The 24,160-nt window shown below is 32.5% G+C and overlaps 2 protein-coding genes and 1 long non-coding RNA gene across 3 annotated transcripts; 2 read left to right on the forward strand and 1 right to left on the reverse strand.

The window, feature by feature from the left end:
• Nucleotides 1-254: 254 nt before the first annotated feature.
• Nucleotides 255-3,319, forward strand: LOC108467510 (probable sugar phosphate/phosphate translocator At1g12500). Its single transcript, XM_017768143.2, has one exon. It carries the CDS (start codon nucleotides 645-647, stop codon nucleotides 1,713-1,715), a length of 1,071 nt encoding a protein of 356 aa, XP_017623632.1. The 5' UTR covers nucleotides 255-644; the 3' UTR covers nucleotides 1,716-3,319.
• A 1,081-nt stretch (nucleotides 3,320-4,400) lies between these two features.
• LOC128296331 (uncharacterized) lies at nucleotides 4,401-10,344 on the reverse strand. Its single transcript, XR_008286907.1, has 3 exons — nucleotides 10,232-10,344; nucleotides 8,075-8,127; nucleotides 4,401-4,554 (listed from the first exon to the last, which is right to left on the reverse strand). It is a non-coding gene; the product is annotated as an uncharacterized LOC128296331 (long non-coding RNA).
• A 10,181-nt stretch (nucleotides 10,345-20,525) lies between these two features.
• LOC108469263 (guard cell S-type anion channel SLAC1) lies at nucleotides 20,526-22,690 on the forward strand. Its single transcript, XM_017770155.2, has 3 exons — nucleotides 20,526-21,148; nucleotides 21,233-22,038; nucleotides 22,120-22,690. The coding sequence occupies exons 1-3, from the start codon at nucleotides 20,618-20,620 to the stop codon at nucleotides 22,466-22,468; spliced, it is 1,686 nt and encodes a 561-aa protein (XP_017625644.1). The 5' UTR covers nucleotides 20,526-20,617; the 3' UTR covers nucleotides 22,469-22,690.
• The last annotated feature ends 1,470 nt before the right edge of the window (nucleotides 22,691-24,160 follow it).

Below are 24,160 nucleotides of genomic sequence, written 5' to 3' on the forward strand. Positions count from 1 at the left end.
CCTTTATCTTTTTTTTTTTTTATTCCCCATCTCAATAAAATTGTTATCTATTGAGTTTTATTGGTAAGATTTTTCAACTTAGAGATTTTATTCTTAAAAATTAATTATGGATACAAACTGAAAAAATAAAAATATTGAGTAAAATAATTTTATAAGATATTTTTTATTAAATTTAATTAATTAAAAAATTAAAAACAAATTAGATGGGATGGAAGAAATGTTATATAAAAAGAAGAAAGACGGGGAGACGGTAATAAGTTTGAAGTAAATATAAAAAATAATAAAATATGAGAAATGTGGTCAGATTCAGACAAGAGTCTTGCAAGCGAATCCATCACCAGCCATCTCCAACCTGCTTTCACGAGGATATCTAATCTTAACTAATATTACTTTTATGTTTTTATTTTATTCCCTCCATTACCCTTCCTTCCCATCCAACGCCTCCTATTTCTCCATTTTCTCAAATCTAATTATTCACCGTCCGATCAGATCACCTCAACGAACATATCTTCCTCAACATTCCCTTCCCTCCTTCAGATCTAACCAGCTAAGTGGCACAGAGGGAAAGAAAAATTCTTTCTTTTCTCATTTTTGAGACTTTGGCTCAAAGCTACCATCTTTACTGTCACTCCCGAAGGACTCAAATGGTAGAGGCGCAAACATGGACTACAAGGAGGATGAGCAACCCAAGATTGGACTCAACCGCCACTGCCGACCACCAACTTTTGGACATCCCGGCAACCCCAACAGCTGAGGTGAGAAACGGCATCTACAGCGTTGGATCACATCTCTCTCCTAATCTCTTAACGGCACTGATCATTGCTTCATGGTTCACGTCCAACATTGGGGTCCTTTTACTCAACAAGTATCTCCTCAGCTTTTATGGCTACCGTTATCCAATCTTTCTCACCATGCTCCACATGATCTCATGTGCTTGTTACAGTTACGTAGCCATAAACTTTCTTGAAATAGTTCCAAGGCAACATATTTTGTCGAGGAAGCAGTTTTTTAAAATATTTGCTTTGAGTGCCATTTTTTGTTTCTCCGTCGTGTGTGGGAACACTTCTTTAAGGTACATTCCAGTGTCGTTTAACCAAGCTATTGGCGCCACGACCCCTTTTTTCACTGCAATTTTCGCTTTCTTAATCACTTGCAAGAAGGAATCTGCAGAGGTTTATTGTGCACTTTTGCCTGTGGTTTTTGGGATTGTGTTGGCTAGTAACAGTGAGCCTTTGTTTAACCTGTTTGGGTTCTTGGTTTGTGTTGGTTCTACTGCTGGTCGTGCTTTAAAGTCTGTAGTTCAAGGGATCTTGTTAACTAGTGAAGCTGAGAAGCTACATTCCATGAACTTGCTGCTGTATATGGCTCCTATGGCAGCAATGATTTTGTTACCGTTTTCTCTATATATTGAAGGAAATGTTGCAAGAATCACACTTGAGAAAGCCAAGACTGATTCTTTCATTGTTTTCTTGTTGGTTGGGAATGCTACGGTGGCTTATTTGGTGAACTTAACAAATTTTTTGGTTACCAAACATACGAGTGCCCTTACTTTGCAGGTTTTGGGAAATGCCAAAGCTGCATTAGCAGCGTTTGTGTCGGTTATGATCTTCAAGAATCCGGTGACCGTGATGGGGATGGCCGGATTCGCTGTTACAATAATGGGAGTTGTGCTTTACAGCGAAGCAAAGAAAAGATCTAAGGTCACTACACACTGACAATAAGGTCACAAACATGGGTGCGGCTCTTTTTTTATTCTTCATTATAATTTCTTGCTTTTGATTAGATTTAATGGAAGGAAAAAAATGAAATTTGTGATTGGAATTGTATAGGAAGAATTGAGAAAAAAAAAAAGGGAAAAAAGGGTTAGATGCTCTTTTTTTTCTTTTGCTATTGGGGGTGGTTTAAGAGAATAAAATTCTCTTTTTCACTTTTTCCCCTGTTTGTAATCTTATAGTATGCTTTTGCTACATTGATATGGACAGATAAAATTAAAAAAAAAAAAACTCTATTCAAACATTTGTTATAATTGGGAGAAAAAGTTCTCCCACTTCTTTATGTTGGATTATTATTGACTTCAATCTTCTGTTCATGCCATACTCATTTGCTTACTTAGCAGCTTAAATCTATGCATGATTCACATTCTTCAGCCTTATATCTGAGTTTGTATGAACTTTCATCTTTGTAGATTGTGATTTATAATCTGTGTTTCTCCATCCAATGATAATTGATCAATTCTTCCCATTTATTTCTCCTCATGGTGGTCATTTTCTGTATGAAATATATCATCTTGAAAAAGCAAAGGGATTACCTTCAATTCATTGATAGGGACAATGGTTGAGCCCCTAATTGTTAGTTTTGAGGTAATTGACCAATGATGCTTGTTACTCCTATAAAATAAAAATGCTGATGAACTTTAGAATCTTTTTATGAACCATTGCATTGCAGAGTTAAAAGCTGGTCAGATTCCATATTTCAATTCCAGGAAATTAACTGCGCCTGATGTTGAAATACCAAGTTTGTATGTCTAAAAGTTGGCAATGTAACATATTGTTGATTAGAGAATTTTAGCTTTTTTTTCATCACTATGACGAATGTTTTTCAACGGCAAATCAATGTCGTTCCATCATGGATTCTTGTCTTGCTAGGAAATTACGTGGAAATGGAACTGTTAATGTATGAACGGTTGAGAAGCTGACAATTATGTCGAATATGAACCACATTGCCTGTTCATATGCTTGAGCTCTATCCTGTTTGAACCATTAGGCATTGCTGGTTAGCCGCCCCAATGCTGGTTGCCACGTATATGTCTCTAGGCTCTAAGCTCTAGAGGAACCCACTTGGTATCGCTTGATTGGGAATTTACAATCACTAATCAGCAACTTGCATCATGTGGGACATATAATTAGGGTAGGCTCAAAATTTTTGTGGTGGTTGGAACATCATTCTCTTAGTGGCTGGCTTTAAAAAATTTTCATTGAGTTAGTTGAAGGGTAAGATTTACAATGATGAGTTGTAGGATACATGGCTTGTCTTTGTCGAGTTAGTTGCGTATTAAGGTGTTATATCTCTCCATTAAGAAGATACATGTCAGTATAAGAGGTATAGTTGATTCTATATTGATTTTTTGGCCATCCGTCTCACTTCAAACGTAATCTACCAATGTTTAAATTAAGATTATGCTCTTTAAACACGGATGATAGATTCTATTTGAAGTGGGACGGTTGACCAAACTCAGGGGATCTATATAGAGTCAATCTTATCTCTTATACTGACACGTGTTTTCTTGACATAAATATATAAGATAACGCTTTGGGGTTAAGGCATTAGAGAGGAAGCAATTGCTAGCTTCTCATTTCCACTTTCAGAACTCTCAATCTACACCGAAAATTGAACCAAAATTACATGCAACACATGGATTCCATAAAACAGTGTGGGCTCCTTTTTTATATATATACTGCTGTAATGGAGTATGCAAGGTTTTGCAGCATGTCAACTAACGATCCCACTTTTCACATCTCTGAATCTGATGTTATGGCGACGTTAGGTCCTTGACCTTTTGGCCGACATTCATTTTCACCTAAAAACCTATGTGTATAGAGGTTTAGGAATTTAAATCACAAGTGAAACAGGTAATATGTTTTGTTTTTATTAATTGAATCAGCTGGACTCCTTGATGCTTGTGGGTTTGTGAGAAACTTTAGAATATAAAGGGAAAAATAAGACGAGAAATTTTCCATGTTTGGCCAGCTGAAGCTTGTTTGGTGACTGCCAAAAAACACCGAAACTTGCCGAATTTAAGCGGGCCTGTCTAGCACAGTGTTGCTGCTGCACTTTGGATCTTATACCCTCCAAAATTTTTAATGTTTTAGTCGGAAATTTTAAACTTTAAAATTTCTTTATCAAATGGGACGTTCAATTTGTAATAATTAGAGGTGAGCAGAATTAAATCGAAGTGAATTCAATGGATTTAATTGAAATAAATTGATTTAGATCATGTTTGATAAATTGAAAATTTAAATTATGAAAAATTAGATATTTATTTTTACTGTAAAATTTTGTAAGTGCTAAATTTATGCTAAAAATTTGTTTGATAAATTAATGAATATAATTATATTGTTTGATAAAAGTAAATATTGATTTTAATAGATTATTTCTTTTTATTTTAATCTTAAGAATATAATTTTTGAATAAAAGGCGATATGATAATTTAAATATTTCATTTTAAAAAGATAATTTATTTAAAATTTTAATAAAATAAAATGATCTTAATAATTTCTACATTAAATGATACCTATTTATTTCATCTAATAAATTTTTTGTAAAAATTAAAATGATTATTAAAAGCATTTAAAATATTAAGGGTTAATATATATAAAAGTACTGAACTTGACAACTTATACTTATTTAGTACTTAAACTTTCTTTTTAATTTAATTGATACATAAATTTGGAAACCATAACAACATCTGTTATTTTTTAAATTAAGTTAAAACATAAAACATTTTCCAAAAAACCCTTTCATCTTCACCCACAAATTTTCAGCAACCGATTAACCCTGCAAAAAAATTAATTCAATCACCCAATTTCTACAGCTTTATGGGTAAAATAATTTCTTTCAAGGGAAATAGCTAGTGGCGGAGCCACGTTGGGGCCATGGCCTTCCAAAGTTTAATTTTTTTTAATTTAGTCCTTTGTAAATTTACACTATGGTCCTCCCAAAAATATAAGTAGGCCCCCAAAGTTTAAAATTTTTACAATTTTCCCCTTTGTATATATATTATAGCCCTCCTAAAAATATAAGTAGGCCCCTCCAATATTTTTATAGAATTAAACATAATATTAAAAATTTTATTCTTGATAAAAACAAAGAGAAAATATTCTTTTTTTTTTTTTAAAAAAACTGATATTCATTAAAAAAAGGGAGGGCCAAAAAACAGAAACAAAACGTCAAGTCAGATGGAACAACACCACAGAGTAAATATCAACCTAAAAAGACAAGCACACAGAAAAGAAAACTAAAAGTCAGAAAAATAGCTACCAAGCCAACCCCTCAAAAGAAAACCACGAAGAATACCAGCTAGTTCTTTCCGATCAGTAGTCAAAAACCTTTAGAGCCCTAAAAAATAGGAAAGTGAAACGGTACTGGAAGACCCCAAAAGAGATTCAACAGAACCTTCTCCCTTTTACCACTGCCTAAAACAGGAAACTTAACACTGGTTGAGCCATTCAATCTGGTCCTTCTCCACTAGCTTGAAAACTAGGTCAGGAGCCTCCTCAACCCAAAAGCAAGGAGCGGGTCTACTACGCCTATACATCGCCAGAGCGTGTGCCGCCCTATTAACAGCTCTTGGGACAAGAAGGTAAACAACTTCCTCAAAAAATCTCTCTAACTGCTAGATACTCTACGAAATCGAACTGAGAATAGATCTGTCTTCCCTGTACGATTGTAACTTCTTTATTATTGTTAGGGAATCTCCCTCTAGATTGAGCTTTCTGAAACCTATATCCAATGCAAATTGAAGAGCTCTTTCACACGCTCAAGCTTCTGCAACAAAAGTATCTACCACATCTGAATAAGGGTAAGTGCATGCACCCATTATTTGTCCTTCTGCATTTCGAGCTAAAATTGCTGCAATAGAAAGGTTAAAATCACTCATAAAAGATGCATCAAAATTCAATTTAATAGTCCCAAGACTAGGTGGTCACCACAAAGCATTCATTAGTGTTTTAGGGGAGAAATAAGCAAATTTACTTAGACTAAAATCCTGAATATAACTCTTTACAAAACCCAAGGTTTCATACATAGAGAATTTGAGGCCTTCATGTATCAGTTTGTTTCTTTTAAACCAAAAAGTCCAAATCGAAATAGCTAGAAGTTTCCTGGTATTCTCATCAGCTGCAATAAAATTACTTACAAATTGTGTTCTTCCCTCCGAGGTATTCATTCTTGTGTCGAGAACGAGATTTAGAAGATGCCAAAGATGTCGCAAAACATTATAGGACCATAAGATGTGATGTATATCCTTTGGGGCCTCCTTACACAACCGGCAACCAGTATCCACTCGTAATTCCCTTCTAGCTAAATTAAGAAAGTCGGGCACATAGTCATTAAGAAGACGCCACATATGTATTTTGATTTTAGAAGGGAGCTGCAATTCCCAAAGAGATTTGTAGAGTAATTTGGAATTGTCATTTGTATTCAAGTTGGAATTTGTAAATTGAGTCTTCTTAGAAAGTAAGCTACGATACCCACTCTTCACTGAGTACTCCCCAGAAGCATCATGGCGCCAAACCAACATATTTGGAACACTAGAACCTGTAATTGGAATTTTTAAAATGCGACTAGCTTGTTCGCCATCGACGATCTTGCAAATCACCTCCCTATTCCAGATACCCAAAATCGCATCAATTAATTGGTTTACTGTTGACCAGCAGGTATCAATAGCATAGACTAATAATCTGCCACTCCCAAAACTAGGCAGCCAAGCGTCATTCCAGATATTCACCTTCTCTCCACTGCCAATTCGCCAAAGTAAACCGTCATCAAACATATCCCTAGCACTGCAGACACTTCTTCAGGTAAAGGAAGGGTAAGATCCAACTTTAGCTGACATAATGTTTGTGAATGGGTAATAACGAGACTTAAGAACCTTAGATAAAAGGCAATCTGGCTGAGTTATGAGTCGCCAGACTTGCTTAGCTAGTAAAGCTTTGTTGAAAAAGACTAGATCACGAAAACTTATCCCCCCATCTACCTTGGATGAACAGAATTCACTCCAAGTACTCCAATGAATTCTTTTGGCTGTTTTAAAATTAGACCACCAAAACTTATTCAAAAATCCTTCAAACTGGTGACATTAGTTCTTCAGCAATGCGAAACATTGCATCACATAGATTGGAATTGCTTGCAGTATTGCTTTGATAAATACTTCTTTGCCACCCATCGAAAGATACCTAGTACTCCAACCCTCAATTCTCCTTCGAAATTTGTCCACAAAATTTGCAAAAGCCCATTTTTTATTTTTCCCAACCATCATGGGTAACCCCAAATATTTCTCTAGATTCGTGGTCATTCTAACCCCCAAGGCATTAGTGATTAAATTCCTATCCTCAGGCCCCACACTTGCACCAAAATAAATAAGTGACTTGTCCCTGTTAATCTATTGACCTGATGCCAGTTCATATTCCTTTAGAATATTGCGGGTAGTGTTAGCATCCTCAATTGAAGCATCACTAAAAATAATGCAATCACCAACGAATAATAAATGGGTAATCACTAACCTTCCCCTACCGATCAAAGCACCCTTCAACATATTATTAAGTTTTGCCTCATTCAGAAGAGTAAAAAGTCCTTCCACGCAGAGAAGAAAAAGATAGGGACTGAGCGGGTCACCTTGTCACAACCCTTTTGACCGAGTAAAATAATAACTAATGTTCTCATTGATTCCCACCGTGTAGGTAACCGAACATACACACCGCATAATGAGGATAATCCAATCCTGGTGAAAACCCAAGCTAGTCATCATTCCAGCCTAAAAATCCCATTCCACTCGATCATACGCTTTACTAAGATCGAGCTTGAGCTCAAAATTCCCTCTTTTACTCTTCTTTAACTTCACAGAGTGTAAAACCTCATAAGCAATTAATGTGTTATCCGATATGTGTCTCCCTAGGATAAAAGCACCCTGAGATTCATCAATGCAAAATCCTAGCATTGGACTCATACGATCCACTAGAACTGTAACGTCCCCTAACCCCATACTGTCGCCGGAATAAGGTTACGAGACATTACCAGTTAATACAGTACAATACAGACATTACTTAAATATAAACGTTCAGACTCATTATAATTTTAAGATGTTGTCCCTTTAATGGGCCCTCGCGGTCTAATATGAACAGTAAAATCAATTCGGAACTAATTTTGAATTACTACGAATTTTTCTTTCAAATTTCAAATTCATACTATATACCATTGCCAACCATAATTTACTTATTTTATCAATACTTTCACAACCTAAATGACTCTCATAAGACATCCTAGGTACATGCCATTACCAATACTCAACATACTTTACCTCATTGAATTCGGGATCGGCCTGGAATGCTAATTCAACGGTCTAACCTTAACCTGCGCACGGAAGCAAACCGTACGATGAGTATACACTCAGTGGTATTTCTATAATCTGAACACTTAAACAATTATAAAACATATTAATTTTTATATATTGAACTATTCAAACTCAATGAGTATTCAAACATTCACTTTCCAACCAATGTTTTGGTCTACTTTAAATTCAAAATCATTTATTATTTTTCAATAGCAATTAATCAATCAGTAATATTCATTAACAACCAGTCAATTAGAACGATTATTTATTCAGTAACAGTCAGTTATTCGGTAACAATAAATTATTCAATAATAATAAGTTATTTAGTAACAATTAAATTATTCAGTAACAGTCGATCTTTCCAGTTCCTTTATTTACTCCTATTAACATGACTCGGACTCAGACGGATACACGAATCCAACCAACACACCAGTACGGCACATAGTGCCTCATCGGCCAAAGCCAAAAAGAATAGTAATAAAGAGTAATACGGTACACGAGTACCTCATCGGAACAAATCCGAACGAAGAATAAGACGGTACACAGAGTACCTCATCGGAACAAATCCAAAACAGTAACAGTAATGGTAACAGTAACAATATCTGACACACAAAGTTCGAATCGAATAATGAATGTGATAAGATAAGATGAGTCGGCACATAAGTGCCTGATTAATAAGTCAGCAAAAACCCGTACTCTTTCATATCTTATGGCATGCCAACTATATCCGACTAGCCCGACTAGGTAATAGGGTATTTAATTCACTTTTCAGTTTTCAATTAATTCATATTTTAATTAATTAATTATATATTTTTTTCGATTCAATATAATTTCATTCACTTTTCACTAATAAATATTCAATTTCACAATAAACACATGTTCATAATTATTTCACCACATTTTCAAATCAAATCATTTCAATAAAAACACAATACCAATAATTCATTCTTTAATTATTTACCATAACATTCAATTAAAATACAACAATTATTAATTAAATTCACCCTTCAATTTCAATTAATATTTATTTTATTTCAAATAATTTAATCAATGCACCTACCATACATAATAAATAATAAATTCAATAATTAAATATTAAGTTCGGGTTATAGAAATACAAACTGTAATTTTCGAGCTAACTCTCATTGACTTTGTCTTGTCCTTTCTTAGCCGAGATTTTTGGTACCACATTGACTACGAAATTAATACAATTCATAATCATTAATACATTACTAATTTATATCTTGAGTTACAGAATTCTAAATTAAGATCCCCTGATTTTTCCTGAAACTAGACTCACAAATCTTCTTACCATAAAATTTTCAGAATTTTTGGTTTAGCCATTAAGTACAGTTTATTCTTTAAATTCACCCCTATTCTGCTGTCTGGCGGTTTAGACCCTTCTTCACTAAAAATTAATTATCTCACAATACAGAACTCGGATAATATTCCCGTTGATTTCTCCTGAAAATAGACTCATTAGGGATTCTAAACATATAACTTTAAGCCTCTAATTATTTTTCTCCAATTTTTGGTGATTTTCCAAAGTCAGAACAGAGGAACCCGAATTCATTCTGACCTTGTCTCACAAAATTCATTATATCTCATAATTTGTAATTCAATTGCTTATACCGTTTCTTCTATAAGAAACTAGACTCAATAAGATTTAATTTCATATTTTATTAATTCTATAATTAAATTTATACAATTTTTGGTAATGGTGTCCAAAATAGTCTTAGTGCAAAATGTTGATTTTCTACTTTTAATTTCAATTTAATCCTAACTAAATTCAATTACTTTTCTATCTTAATTCATACTTTATTTCTACTCAATTTTTAACCAAACTTAGACAAAATTATCTATTTTTCATCATAAAACCATAATTTCGAAATTCTTTCAATTTAGTCCTTAAAGCATAAAACTTATGAATCACTTTACAATTCAATCCTTATTTCATTTCTAACTAGAATTTCTATCAATTTAACCCTTAATTCATCATTTTACTCAACATGAACATTATCTAGAAATCTAATAACTTTCAAAATATCAACTTAATTTCATCAAAATCTTGTTCCAAAGCTTCTAAAACATCAAAATTAAGTAAAAAGGGCTAAATTGACTTACCAATTAAACTTTCAAACCTTGAAATCTAAAATTTCCCTTTTCTCCCTTTCTTTCTTTTCTTTCCTTCCTTGCTCTCTGTTTCGTTTCTTTCTGTTTCTTTTCTATCTTTTTTCTTCATTTCTTTTCTTTTGTTTTACTTTATATATATATATATATATATATATATATATATATATATATATGTTAACTTAATAAATATCTAATTAATATCAAATATTTATTTTACATTTGTATCCATTTATTATCCACACACTTGTCATAATTTAATATATTTATTACATAAAATCTTATAATATAATTATTTAATTAATAAATATCTTTTATAAATAATAAATATATACTAATAATTAAATATACATATTACAAATGTATGTATTCAATTTATTACACATGTATTTTATAATTACCACACATTTGTCACTATTTTAATTTATTTCATAATATAATATAATATAAATATTAATTAATAATTATAGCAATAATTTAATATTTAAATAAATATCTATTTATTATCAAATACTTGTATTACAAATGTGTATATTTTATTTCTACACTTATATCAAATCATTTTCATACACTTGTCTTTCTTTTATTTATTTATCATATAATATCAATTTAATAATAATAAATACATTAATACTTACTTAAATAATAAGTAAATACAAACATGTATTACAAATGTATGTACATTATTTATCACACATGTATTTTATTTTTATCACACACTTGGCACTCATTTTGGCTTATTTGCTTATTTAATCCCCTCAATTTTCTTTATTCTATAATTAAACTTTCACACTTCATTCAATTTAATCAATTTATCCATTTATCCTTAATTAAGCTAAATTTACTTCATTAAACTCTAATTAACCACTCGACTAACTTCATAAATATTTTTAATAATTATTTACTAATCCATTTTTCAGAAACGGAGACCCGAAAATACATTTTTCTGATAACCTTAAAATTCGGGTCGTTACAAGAACTTTTACAATTATCTTATAAAGCACAGTAAATAAGCTTATGGGTCAGGATCGAGAGAGGTTTTTTGGTTTATTAACCTTTGGAATAAGGACAAGATGTGTTTTATTGATCGCGCTCATTTCTATTTTACCATTAAAAACATCCAAACAAAAGTTTGAAATCTCATTACCTATGATGTGCCAGTATCGTTAATAAAACAGGGCTGGAAAACCATCAACCCTTGAAGCCTTCAAAGGTGCCATCAATTTTATTGCAAACCAGATTTCGTCTTTTGTAAAAGGCTTTAGCAGATCTACATTCATGTTTGGTGTGATCTTTTGCTCAACAAGGCCAAACACTCTGTCATCACCCCTCGATTTAGAAGCCGTAAAAAGACCTCCAAAATGCTTCAAAGCAACCTTCATCATTTCCTCAAGATTAGAAACCCACTGACCAGACTCATTTTCCAAACCAAGAATCCGACTATGACTATGACGAGTCACAGCAACTTTGTGGAAAAAGCTCGTATTCCATCATCATTTTGCAACCAGTTAGCACGGGTACGTTGCTCCCAGAATACCTCCTCTTTATCTGCCTCAAGATTCAAACCAATTTACACCTCCATAATTTCAATCAGGACCGCGTCGGATGGATCCTGATTAATGAGATTAGCCAGCTTTCTTTTCAGATGTAACCGATGATATCTTTGCTTATGGGCATTTGACCGACTCCACTTTTGAAAATGTTAGCCCACAACTGTCAATTTAGACGGGAGGCTAATATAATGAACAGCCTAAGCCTGTCGAACAATCTCTTCAAAAGACTGGTCCAAGCACCACTTAGCTTCGAACCGGAAAAGCCTAGACGCAGAATTGCTCCCAAGCTGCAGCTTTCCAATAGTGTCCAGTAGGATGGGGTAGTGATCCGATATCTAATGGCTCAAATGCTCTATCGAATATCCTGGAAAAAGGTTCGTCCAATCCAAATTTGCAACACCCTTATCAAGTCTTTCCCGAATGTTGGTAGATAAGGAACGTCCCCTTTCCCATGTGAACCATCGACCAGTAAAACCCAAATCATAAAGAGAACAATCCTCCAAAACAATCCTAAAAGCAGTCATTTGTCGTTCAAACCGAAGTCGGCTCCCTCTTTTCAAAATAACTTGTAATCTCATTGAAATCCTCAATCACAAGCCAAGGAACTGACTGGTCATATCCCAAGGATTGAAGTAAAGCCCTTGAATCCCGTAAAAAATGTTCATCGGGGTTACCATAAAAACCAGTAAGTCTCCAAGTTTCACCATTTTCAAGGTCATGAATATCCGCATCTACATGGAAAAGAGAGCAACTTCTGAGCCAAACTAAGTTGTTGCCTTTCTATACCAAAGATAAACCACATTTCGAACCAATAGCTCTAATATCTATCCCATTCGAAAAACCACATTTTAACTGCACCATCTCTATTTTTTTAGAGTTTAATTTTGTTTCAATAAGAAACAAAATATGAGGATTAATGGCCTTTAATTTATTACGGAGCCTATTAACTGTCCGGGGTCTCCCCAAACCACACACATTCCAACTAAGTAGCTTCTTTGTGCTCAGCTGCTCTACCCAGTAGAGCTAGCCGATATGTTAATAAATCCTTCATCAGTATTATTACCCGAAAGATGAAACAAATCACTCGCCAAACGCTGGCGCTTCTTTCCTTCCAAAGCAAGGAATAGGTCGTTTTACTCATTTGGTTGCAACTTTATCGGCCCATGTCTACTTTTAGACACAATATAGGCTCCATTTAATACACAATTATCCACATTGATCCCTGTATCCAATCCCTTATGTTTTGGCATTTGACTAGATCCTAAGGGAATTAAATTAGGATTTGGATAAGAGTGAGCCAAATCACTCCCACGATTATTCCCAAAATCTCTCTCAATCCCTACATTTTGGCCCCAAAACTTTCTTTCCTTATCCGTCCAGCTGCATTCCATCCCATCAGCATCTCGAAGCCACCTACTAGCCGACGTAGTGTGTTGTCTCGCCGCCGCACGTAGAGAAATATCCCAGCCAAAAACGATTTTAAAAGGATTGATTCTAACACGATAAGGGCAGAAACTCTCACCATGTACAAGTTTGCCGCATATAAAGCAAAATAAGCTTAATTTCTCGTATTGAAATCGAGCAGAAGTGATTTGGTTATTGCTAACCAAAACTTTCTTCTTTCTTTTCAAAGGAATCGTAACATCTAGCCGAACCCGAATGCGTATGAAAGAATGAAAAGTGGTTGTCTGAAAAGATATATCATAATCCAAAAACTGCCCTAAGAAATTCCCAAGCTATTTGGCCATGGATTCCGTCATCAGTCCTAGGGGTAGATCATGAATTTGGACCAAAAATTATGATGAAATTAACAGAACAGAAGATGGGTTCTCTCCTGACAGTATTCTATGGAGTAGTAGTAAATGATTATTGAAGAACCACAGCGTTCCCGTAAGTACTCTTTGAATATCCACCTCATGAAAAAATTGAAAAATGATGCGTTTTTCTCCTAAGTCAGAGATACAAATGCCCCGAATAGGATGCCAAAGATCAGCCATTGTGTTCCGTAGTGAGGGAAAATGGACAACGCTATCAGTCAAACACCATCTCACCAACATAAAATGAAAATTCTAGTCAGCCACACTGCATCTTCCTGAAAACCCTCTTCCTCCTCATCAACCAAATGTAGATTAGCCAAATCTTCCTCTATATAACACTAGTAGGAAAGCACTGAAGAGAAAAATGAGAAAAAAATCGAGAAAAAAACAGCAGCACCCAAACAAGAAAGCAGAAAACGTGTCAACAGACAGACAAGAGAAAATATTATTGAATAAGCTAAATTACTCATGATGATTTTTGAATAATATTTTTGTTAAATATAATAAATTAATATTTATTTAATAGTTTACTTAACATAATATATAATATATATAAAATGAAAAGAAAAGATGAAGAGACTTTTATCATATTTTTCCTCATTTGGTGCTTAGCAATAAAAGAAGAAAAAATTATTTATCATTTATCCATCAAATTTGAAGTATAGAGTATGTTTTTTTCAAACTTTTCATAAATTTTGAATATTTGAAACTTGTTTTACATATATGTACCAATAGTTTTTGTTTTATCAAGTATATTAAAAGTTGTCATTAAAGGATATTTGATAGAACTTGGAAACTTATAAAACTAAGTTAAATGTGTATATTTTTGGATGAAAAATGATTAGGAGATGGTTTCTAACTTCTTAAAAGTGTAAAAATGAAACAAAAATAGTTAGATAATGTTATAGTAAGTTTCGGCCAAAGTGAAGGGGAGGAAGAAATCCTTGATCATTTATTTAAAAACATGTCAAATGATAGCTTGTGAAGCAGTGAGCATTTCTGTTAAAACAAAATAAAAAATGGTTAACTAAGTCAGATGTTAGCTATTTTGTCTTAATTGTTGAAATGCTGTTTCTTTTGAATATATTTTTTATATGTTTAAATCGACTGTCGTGTTGAAATAATGTTTCTTTTGAATTGATTATTTATATATTTAAATCAACTCTTACATTAATACTTCTAATTTTAACTTTACCATCAAAATTAATATTTTGACTCCACCACTGGAAATAGCTATGAATTCTATCCTGGGGTTTATTGATTTTATAAAGGTGATATGGGGAAGACGAGGAAGAAGAAGCAAATAAAAGAGAGAGTATGGTGGGTTTAAGATACTTTATAACTTTAACTAAATATATTTTACTAATTTTACAACCAATTTATTAAATATAAAACATGACATGTGGCGGCTGTTTATTAGTGGAATTGAAAAATCTAATGAAAAACTAAAACTATTTTTAAATTTAGATATCAAATAGATTAAAAGAAAATTTTAAGTAGACTACCTTTATATATATTTTAAATTGGTGAACTTGTATTAGCTTAAAGATGATATCAAGATTTGACAAATTCAGAAAGGATGTGATTTAAAAGAGAATAATATATTGACTTCATTAAATATGATTGTTACAAAACCATTGCCACAACAACAGCAAATTCAAGAATTGAACACTCAAAACCAGTACATTTTATCTTAAGATTGACCTAGAACAAAAATTGCAACATTAAAAAAGGAGCACACCGACGAAGCTAACCATGAATGCAATCCATCCATAAAAGCTAAACCAAGCACTTCCTCTTGTAGAAGATGACGGAGTTTGTGAGCCTGGAATAGGACCAGGAGCAGCAAAAAGGGATCCCACTTCAGAAAGCACAGTTATATTAAGCTTCATGTTACGGGCTGCACAGTGCCTGGGTAGACTACAAATGTACCATTTTCTTCCTGGTGTCAGCAGTGTAATCACATCATTTCCAGTGGTAAGTGGATCAGTGTTATTTACTGCTTCACATCGTTGGAACTCAACTCCACTGACTCTAACCACATTGTGAACTCCTGGTGTATACCTGAAAACTGCACCAACAAAATTGTTTACTTTTCATCACCCTAAACAATTGCTTAATGTACATTTATATATATGGGAACGTTAGTTTTACCAAGCTTATCACCAACTCGAAATTCCTTTCCAGCTGCCCAAGCTTGGTAGTCAAAGTCAAGGCTCCATCCTTTCTCATCACCAACCACAAACTCAGTGGCCAAACTCGATGGAATTGCAAAGACAGTAACAATAGCAATGATGAAAAAGATGTTGGAAGAGGCCATTGATGAGTTTAGTGTGTTTTTGGGAATTAATGCTTGCATTTAAAGAGTTCAAAGTGACGACTATTTATAAGGTTAGTGTGATGCATATATGGTTAACTACAGCATATGTGATTCGGCTGAGGTCGGCAGTGGAACAACCAAATGGCAAGGAAACATGTTGGAAGAGAAGTAGAAAACCTTTCAAGAATCAAATGGGGGTTTAGAATTTTTTTTTTGGAGTAATTCATATAGGATATTTTTATGGAACAGTTCAAAATAGTGATGAAGTTTCATTTGACATAATGCACCAATGGCCTGCCATTAATTTGTGTGAATATTTGAACCAAGATTTTGCCATGTTGTTGACCACCTCCATATTAGGTTTCCTTTTTAAAAATATATATTTCGATGGTTTAAAGTTGTCACTAGAAATTTTAATATTATTATACATCACCGGGCATCTTAAATCATCGTTTTCTTTGCATTGTATGATGACATCCCAATAGCTGTTATGTAGAATACAATTTTCGCATCTTGTTTTATTTGTTTCTTATCTCTATTCATTTAGTTTTTCTACCTTTCATATCTAAGCTATAACCTCTCCATTGGACTCAAAAGTTGAAACCAAACATTTCAAACATTAACCAATATCACAACAATGCAAATATTTAAACCTGTTTCATTTCTTTGCCAACACACCAAAAAAAAAAAAAAAAAAGAAGAAGAAGAAGAAGCTTCCACCTAGTGCAGTTTCCATAGCCAAGCCTCGATTTGTTGTTTCAGCTTTTGAAAAAGGCCACTTGAACTTGCGACACCAGTGAGTGGATTTGTTCCAAAAATGATGTCTGGGTTGGTGAGAATTGCTTTAAAATGTGATATAGAGAAAGAAGTGGGTTTGCAAATTTAGAAGAGATTGTTTCAATAACTTAGAACAAGGAAAGACGTGAGTTTGCAGTAGAGAGGAAAGAGAGAGAAGAAAGAAGAAAGAAGAAAGAAATGCAACGGTGTGGATTTGAATAAAAAACTAAAATGGTGTGGATATGTTGGTAATTATATTCTCTTCATAATTACCGCAATATATATCTCAATCCATTACACATAGATGTTTACTATTACCTTATATAAGAGACAAAATAAAAAGATGGTGAGTCTTAGTTCAGTTTTAACAGATTAATTTTTCTCCTATAATCTCAATATTGATTTCCGTACATTATTTTTCAAGACAATAATATTAGGGTCTCAAACAACAATCTTCACCATTCATTTTTTTAAAAAGCTTTTCATTCCTACTTTTTTTTTTATCAAAACCCTCCTTTCTAATGGTTTCTAAAATAGAAACAAGTAAATATATGTTTTGGACCTATTTTAGTAGGCTACAAGTTTTTGATTTGACGACCAGTGCAATAATTGGGCCTATGTCTTTGACCAACTCAAGCACTTGTTCACTGTATAAATTTTTATAGGAATTAAATTATCATTCAAATCTAAAATGCTTATAATAAAAAAAGAATTATGAACATTATTTCACGTCCAGCATAATCCTTGATAGATGGATGTCCCAATTTAGGTGAACCTGAAAGTTGATTTGTTTATGTTCAATCCAATTGTTTTTTTTTAGTAATTTTACATATTTTTCATTTTCAAAACAATAATAATATAAAAATTGATATTTTTAGGAAAAAAATTAAAGCTTATTTTTGAAATTTTATATATATATATATATTGATATTTTTATAATTTTTACAAAATTTTCAAGTACTTATAAAAAATTAATTTTTTTCAATTTTCTGGAAAACTTTTTACCTTTGAAGAAGTTTCTTTCAGCCATCAAACTTTGTTTATTTTTGTTGAAGTCTCTTCTCATTGTCCTCATTTTTTTATATACTAAATAAATCAGTTATTCATAAATTTATAGTTATTACTATTTAGGAAAGTATTTGGAATACTACAACTAAAGTTTTTATATTTTATAAGCACAGTTATGCTGTTGACAAATGTCTTATAAAAATATAGTAATATATTTTTAAAAATATGACATTTTTAAGATTGTTTGTAGAATAAAAAATACACTGCTAGTATATTAAATTTTAACCCTTAGATATTATGTAATTTTTTTATTTCCTTAAGGTTATGAAGTATTGATACATTAGAATTTGATTTATGTACTTAAATATCCGTAATCAAGTTTTTATAATATATAGATATAGATATAATTACTAAAAATCACGTTTGCAATGAATTTAGATGTACGGTTCTTGAAGCCACCAAAAATAAAGCTTACTTGAAAATATAAATTAGTAGATAACAACAAGTAAGGCCTATCCATAGAGATCAATGATAATTTTATTTCTTTAATAAACAAATAAAATAAAATAAAAGGTTTAAAATTAAAAAGTAATACAAAGTAAAATAAAATAGTAAAATAAAATATAAGAAAATCAATGTAATGAAACTCTAGCCAATGGTAAAATCTTCATTTGATTCAAGGGCTTGATCGTTGATGCAAATATTATTTTTAATAAATCTTAGTTATAGTTGCTAACAATCACCTAACAACTTAATCTCTTATTATATTCTCGATAATCAAGACAATCACCATTAATTACTTTCATTATTAACAAACAATCATATAACGGTCGCTTAAAAATTTAATTTATCAACAACCTTAATAACGGAATAGGCCCAATTCTAACCAATAAATACACAATCAATGTTTATTTAAGTTAGGCCACTTGCTCACATTAGACAAATAATTATGTAGTCATCACAAATATTACAAATCAATCGATCAACTAATTATCTAATTGACAAAGTAATCATTCTAAGTTATCAAATATCAGCCGAATATTTGACAAACATGAACAATTGTAATTAAACTAGAAGACATACAAATACTAAAGAGCAAAGAATGATTAAGAGCAATTCAATCACACTAACTTATAGAATCAAACTAATTTGATTAACCTTCGACTAGAAATAAAGGTTTAGAAACCCATATAAAAACACAACCAAAATAAAACTAAAAATGACTATCTCTGAGTCTCTCTACTCTTGACCTAATAATGTCTATTTATAGGGCAAAAATAATATAAAGGAGAAAATACAATAGTGTCCATGATTAAATAAAATAGAATCTTTTTAAGTTTTTCAGCTATTCTTGTGTCAAACTTCCAGGACGTTTTTGGGTGCTTTCCTGACGTTTTGGGGCTTGAGTTGCGAAATAAATTTAACTAAATCTTTCAATTCCCTTCAAATTGAAATATTATAGGCCCAAAATAGAGATTCATAGCTCAAGTTAAGGTCAAAATACTAAATTTACGCTATGTTGAAAGTCCAAACTGCAAAAACTTCCCTAAATACATAAATAAAATATAAGTATTGATAATATAATTAAGAACATAAATAGTATAATTAATGAAAGAAATATCTAAATAATTTAGAAATTGCGCACTTATTAAATTCCCCCATACTTGAACCATGCTTGTGCTCAAGCATGAAACTAATGTGAATGAAAATGCAACCTAAAGAAATACTTTTGAATTGACAATTGAAAATATTGTTATATACCAATCAAACTAATAAACATGCTTTTATGGATAGAAACGAAATCCTATATGCTAAACAAAATATAGAGATAACAATAATTCATACAATTAGTAAGGATTAGGAACGATAGATTTTTGTGCTCATGTGCGGTTGTCTTCCTTTATAATATGCGTTTTTCGTGCTCATGCATGGTTGTCTTCCTTAATAATATGCGCTGTAGGAGAGATATTAAAAAATTCAAGAAATATTTTTAAATTTCATCACACTTCCAAAAGTCACTAGGTTTTCAAGATCCACAATTTCAATTGAGCATAAAGTATTGAGCTTTTTTTCCCTTCAATTTCACCACAATAATTTATCAATTAGCATGAGATTAAGCACAATTCAAGTAATATAACCATTAAGTTTATTTTCCCTCTTTTTTCGAATTTAGAACGATTACTTTTGAACGCGAGTCTAGATGACAACTGAAACACCTACATAATTCCTCATATCTACATCAACGAATTATACTAGGAAACACCAAACTTTTTAACTCGAAGGTAAATGACAACCTAGCACCTAGCCTCTATTACTTAGTCGGGCCACTAGTTCATTCCGAGGCTCATAAAGATAGAAAATGAAGTAATCAATTCTCATGCACATTATCAAAATTATTCAATTAAGCACATTCATCAACATATAATCCAATACTCAAGCTCAAAATAATTCAAAATTTCAGCCAGATCATGTAAGAAGTTTGACATTGATTGTTATTTTGCTTGTCCTATTCAAACAAACAAAGCAACTCCACTTGTCTCCCCCCTTCTTCACCTCCCGTGAGGTGTTGAAAACTCTCCTTTCTCATTTTTCATCCAAGTTGTTTGGATCCATGATTTTACTACCTCCAAAACCACGCCACAAATCAATATTTTCCTTTCACGAGAAATCTCTCCCCATTCAGCCCAACTTTTTTCCCCATCATAAAGCATTGGTTCCCATTTTATCAACCAAAAACACCAACTACCTAAACCAGCTTCATGCTTCTTTCTTCAACTTTTCGTGATGTTTTTCAAAAAGCAAAAGTATATGATTGTTTATATTCCATACCTCTACAAAGATGATTCAAACTTTGGGTTTGCATGCTTAATTTCATTTGTTGAATCTTGGAATCAAGAAACAAAAAATGAACAATGGCGCAAGTGCAACTTCTCCTCATAATTCATTTCAAACTCATTTTCTTGACATCCATGAAGTTTTACCTGAAGATGAAGAAGAAGAAGGGGTGATCAAAATGGAAGATAATAAACTGACCAGCAGCAAAAAGGGTTTACAGAAGCCTGTTAAACTTCGAGAATTAAAGAGGCCACAAAGGAGTTTTAACAGGCAAGTGTCATTAGAGACTGGGTTTTCTGTTCTGGGCGTGGAGTCTAAAGCTAAAGATGAAAAGAAGGTTCTTTGGAGAAGTGGTCGTAGTTTTGGAGGTTTTGATTCTGCAAACAGGGTTGGTGCGGAGGCAAGGAAAGGAGACTTTAACATCTTCAGGACCAAGTCGACTCTCAGTAAGCAGAATTCCCTATTGCCTACAAGAAAAGAGAAAGAAATGGAGACTCAAAGAGCCGAAGGTGCCACTGGCCTTAACGAGCCTGTTAACAAAAGTGTTCCTGTTGGAAGATACTTCGATGCTCTTAGAGGACCTGAATTAGACCAAGTCAAGGTAACTTAACAAAACTAATTATATTATATGTATGTATGCAAATGCCATGAATTTGATATGCTGAAGTTGTTTACTTTTCTGCAGGACTCTGAGGACATTCTCCTTCCAAAAGATGAGATATGGCCTTTTCTCCTTCGTTTCCCAATTAATTGCTTTGGTATTTGTCTTGGACTTAGCAGCCAAGCTGTTCTATGGCGTGCCCTATCAACTAGTCCGGCTACCAAGTTTCTCCACGTTACACCATTCATCAATCTTTCCCTCTGGTTATTAGCGCTGGCAACGCTCATCTCAGTCTCCGTCACCTACTTGCTCAAATGCATTCACTACTTTGAAGCTGTTAAAAGAGAATACTTCCATCCTGTCAGAGTCAATTTCTTTTTTGCTCCATGGGTTGTATGCATGTTCCTCGCCATTGGTTTACCACCAATGCTAGAACCTGCAAAACTACACCCTGCCATTTGGTGTGCTTTCATGGGACCTTATTTCTTTCTCGAGCTCAAAATTTATGGTCAATGGCTTTCTGGTGGTAAGAGACGTCTTTGTAAGGTGGCAAACCCATCTTCCCATCTTTCTGTAGTTGGAAACTTCGTTGGAGCAATCTTAGCATCAAAAGTAGGATGGATAGAAGCTGCCAAGTTCTTATGGTCTATTGGCTTTGCACATTATATTGTGGTGTTTGTGACATTGTATCAAAGATTACCAACAAGTGAAGCTTTGCCTAAAGAGTTACACCCTGTGTACTCCATGTTTATAGCAGCCCCATCAGCTGCTAGTATTGCTTGGGGAAGCATTTATAGTGAGTTTGATGGCTGTTCCAGGACATGCTTTTTCATTGCTTTGTTCCTCTATATTTCACTAGTCGTGAGGATCAACTTCTTCACAGGATTCAGGTCAGCCAAATTCATATTCGTTTCAATCAGACGATATAAATATAATTATAAATTTACCTGTTTTTTTCAATACTTTTGAAGGTTCTCCGTAGCATGGTGGTCATACACCTTCCCGATGACGACTGCGTCGGTAGCGACAATCAAGTATGCCGAGCAGGTTCCTTCTGTTTTAAGCAAAGGGCTTGCTCTCTGTCTTTCATTCATGTCATCAACAATGGTTTCTGTATTATTTGTGTCTACCCTTCTTCATGCCTTCTTCTGGAACACATTGTTTCCCAACGATCTCGCCATTGCTATAACAAAGAAAAGACTTGTCAAAGAAAAGAAGCCCTTCAAAAAGGCTTATGATATAAAACGCTGGACGAAGCAGGCCCTAACCAAGAACAACTCTGGGGACAAAGAATTCAATGGAGAGAATAAAGTAGTCTAGCAGGAGATAGAGGGCACTGCAGTCCAGATGCTGGGATTTGACCGTTATTATCCCATATTTTATTGGAATCAAGTATGAAATGTAAACAATCAAATAGTTCAAGGATGACAATATATTTTAGTCAGTTCTACAGATAATACTTTGTCATTTCATAAATATTTATGGCTTTAGTGATGCCATATAGCCAAGGTTTTGTGAAGAAACTCAGTAATTAGTTTGCAATTTCTGACTTATGGCCATTACATGACGCTGCAAAATTGAATGATATGTGGCCGTCTTGGTGCTTGCGATAAAAGATAAAATTACCAAAAATTAACTCAAGGTTTCGAGGCTTCTCATCATGTCACTTCTCTTTTAAGATTTTATTTATTTTCACTTAGGTAAAAGGGTTACAATCAAGTAAATTTCAACGATAGAATGAAGTTTAGTGATTCTCTGTCTATTTCTCCAACAAAAACAATCCACTCAGCATAATTAAAAATGTACACATGAATATCAGAGAATTTTTACAGTAATTTTTTTTTAAAAAAACAGTCTAACAATAATAGAGCATTACAGAAAAATAGAAAAATAATTCTATGCAAATGAAAATTTCACTCTAATTATTTATAACGGTTTTCATGTTTTGTTATGTAGACGTAATTATTCATTAATACCATAATAGATATCTTTTGAATAAATACATATCTTAAATACATATAATATTTTAATTAAATAACATAAACTTATCACCATGAAAATGATAATTCTTGATTAATAACCAAGTGATATAATTACGTGTTACTTATGGCTTTTCATCTGCATCTATTGGAAAATTGTATATATTGAAAATATTCCAACATTCTCTCTCCATTTTCAAAATATTCTGGATTTTGATAATTTTATAAATCAATTGCATAAATAAAGGTGTATTATAATTGAACATTTAGTTAATAACAATATCTTGAAGTTAATTAAAATTGCAAAGTAAACTATACTTTAAACCAGCTATTCATTTTGATTAACAAACATGTCTCAACACATTTCATACAACGATTTCAATAGCAATTCATGCATACTATCTAATGATACTATTATGACCATGTGTCTGTAACCTCTTATTATGAGTGTTGTTAGAGCTTAGTCCTTGAGCTTCTAGAAGTGCTCATAATTAGAGGTGAGTAAAACTCGATCCAATTCGAAAAATCAATTTTTTTTTTTAATTTTGAGTTAATTGAATCAATTTGTTCGAGTCAACTCGAATAAGTAATTTGAGTCGAGTTGAATTTTACAATTCAAATAATTCGAATACTAGATTAGTGTAAATACCCCTTTAGTCCCTATCAATTTTGAAAAAGAGAAAATTAGTTTCTCTCTCAACAAAAATTAAAAATAAATCAAAATAATTTTTAAAGTTCAAAATAGTTATAACAATTCCAAAATTTATAAAAAATTTAAAAAATTCTAAAAATATAAAAAGAAATTTAAAAATAAAAAATTCTAAAATAATAATTTTAAGATCTAAATAAGTTAATTAATGATTCAAGTTTATCATGCTAAAATATATTATTATTATTTTGCTTTGAAAAAGTTTTCAAATTTATGTGCTCTAACATGGAATTAGTTATATTGTAACAAAATTTTAATTTGACATATTTTGTTTTTTAATTTAACTCGAACGATTTCACTCGATTTAACTCAATTCAAAAAATA

Source organism: Gossypium arboreum, chromosome 8 (assembly GCF_025698485.1).
Source record: "Gossypium arboreum isolate Shixiya-1 chromosome 8, ASM2569848v2, whole genome shotgun sequence".
NCBI lineage: Eukaryota > Viridiplantae > Streptophyta > Magnoliopsida > Malvales > Malvaceae > Gossypium > Gossypium arboreum.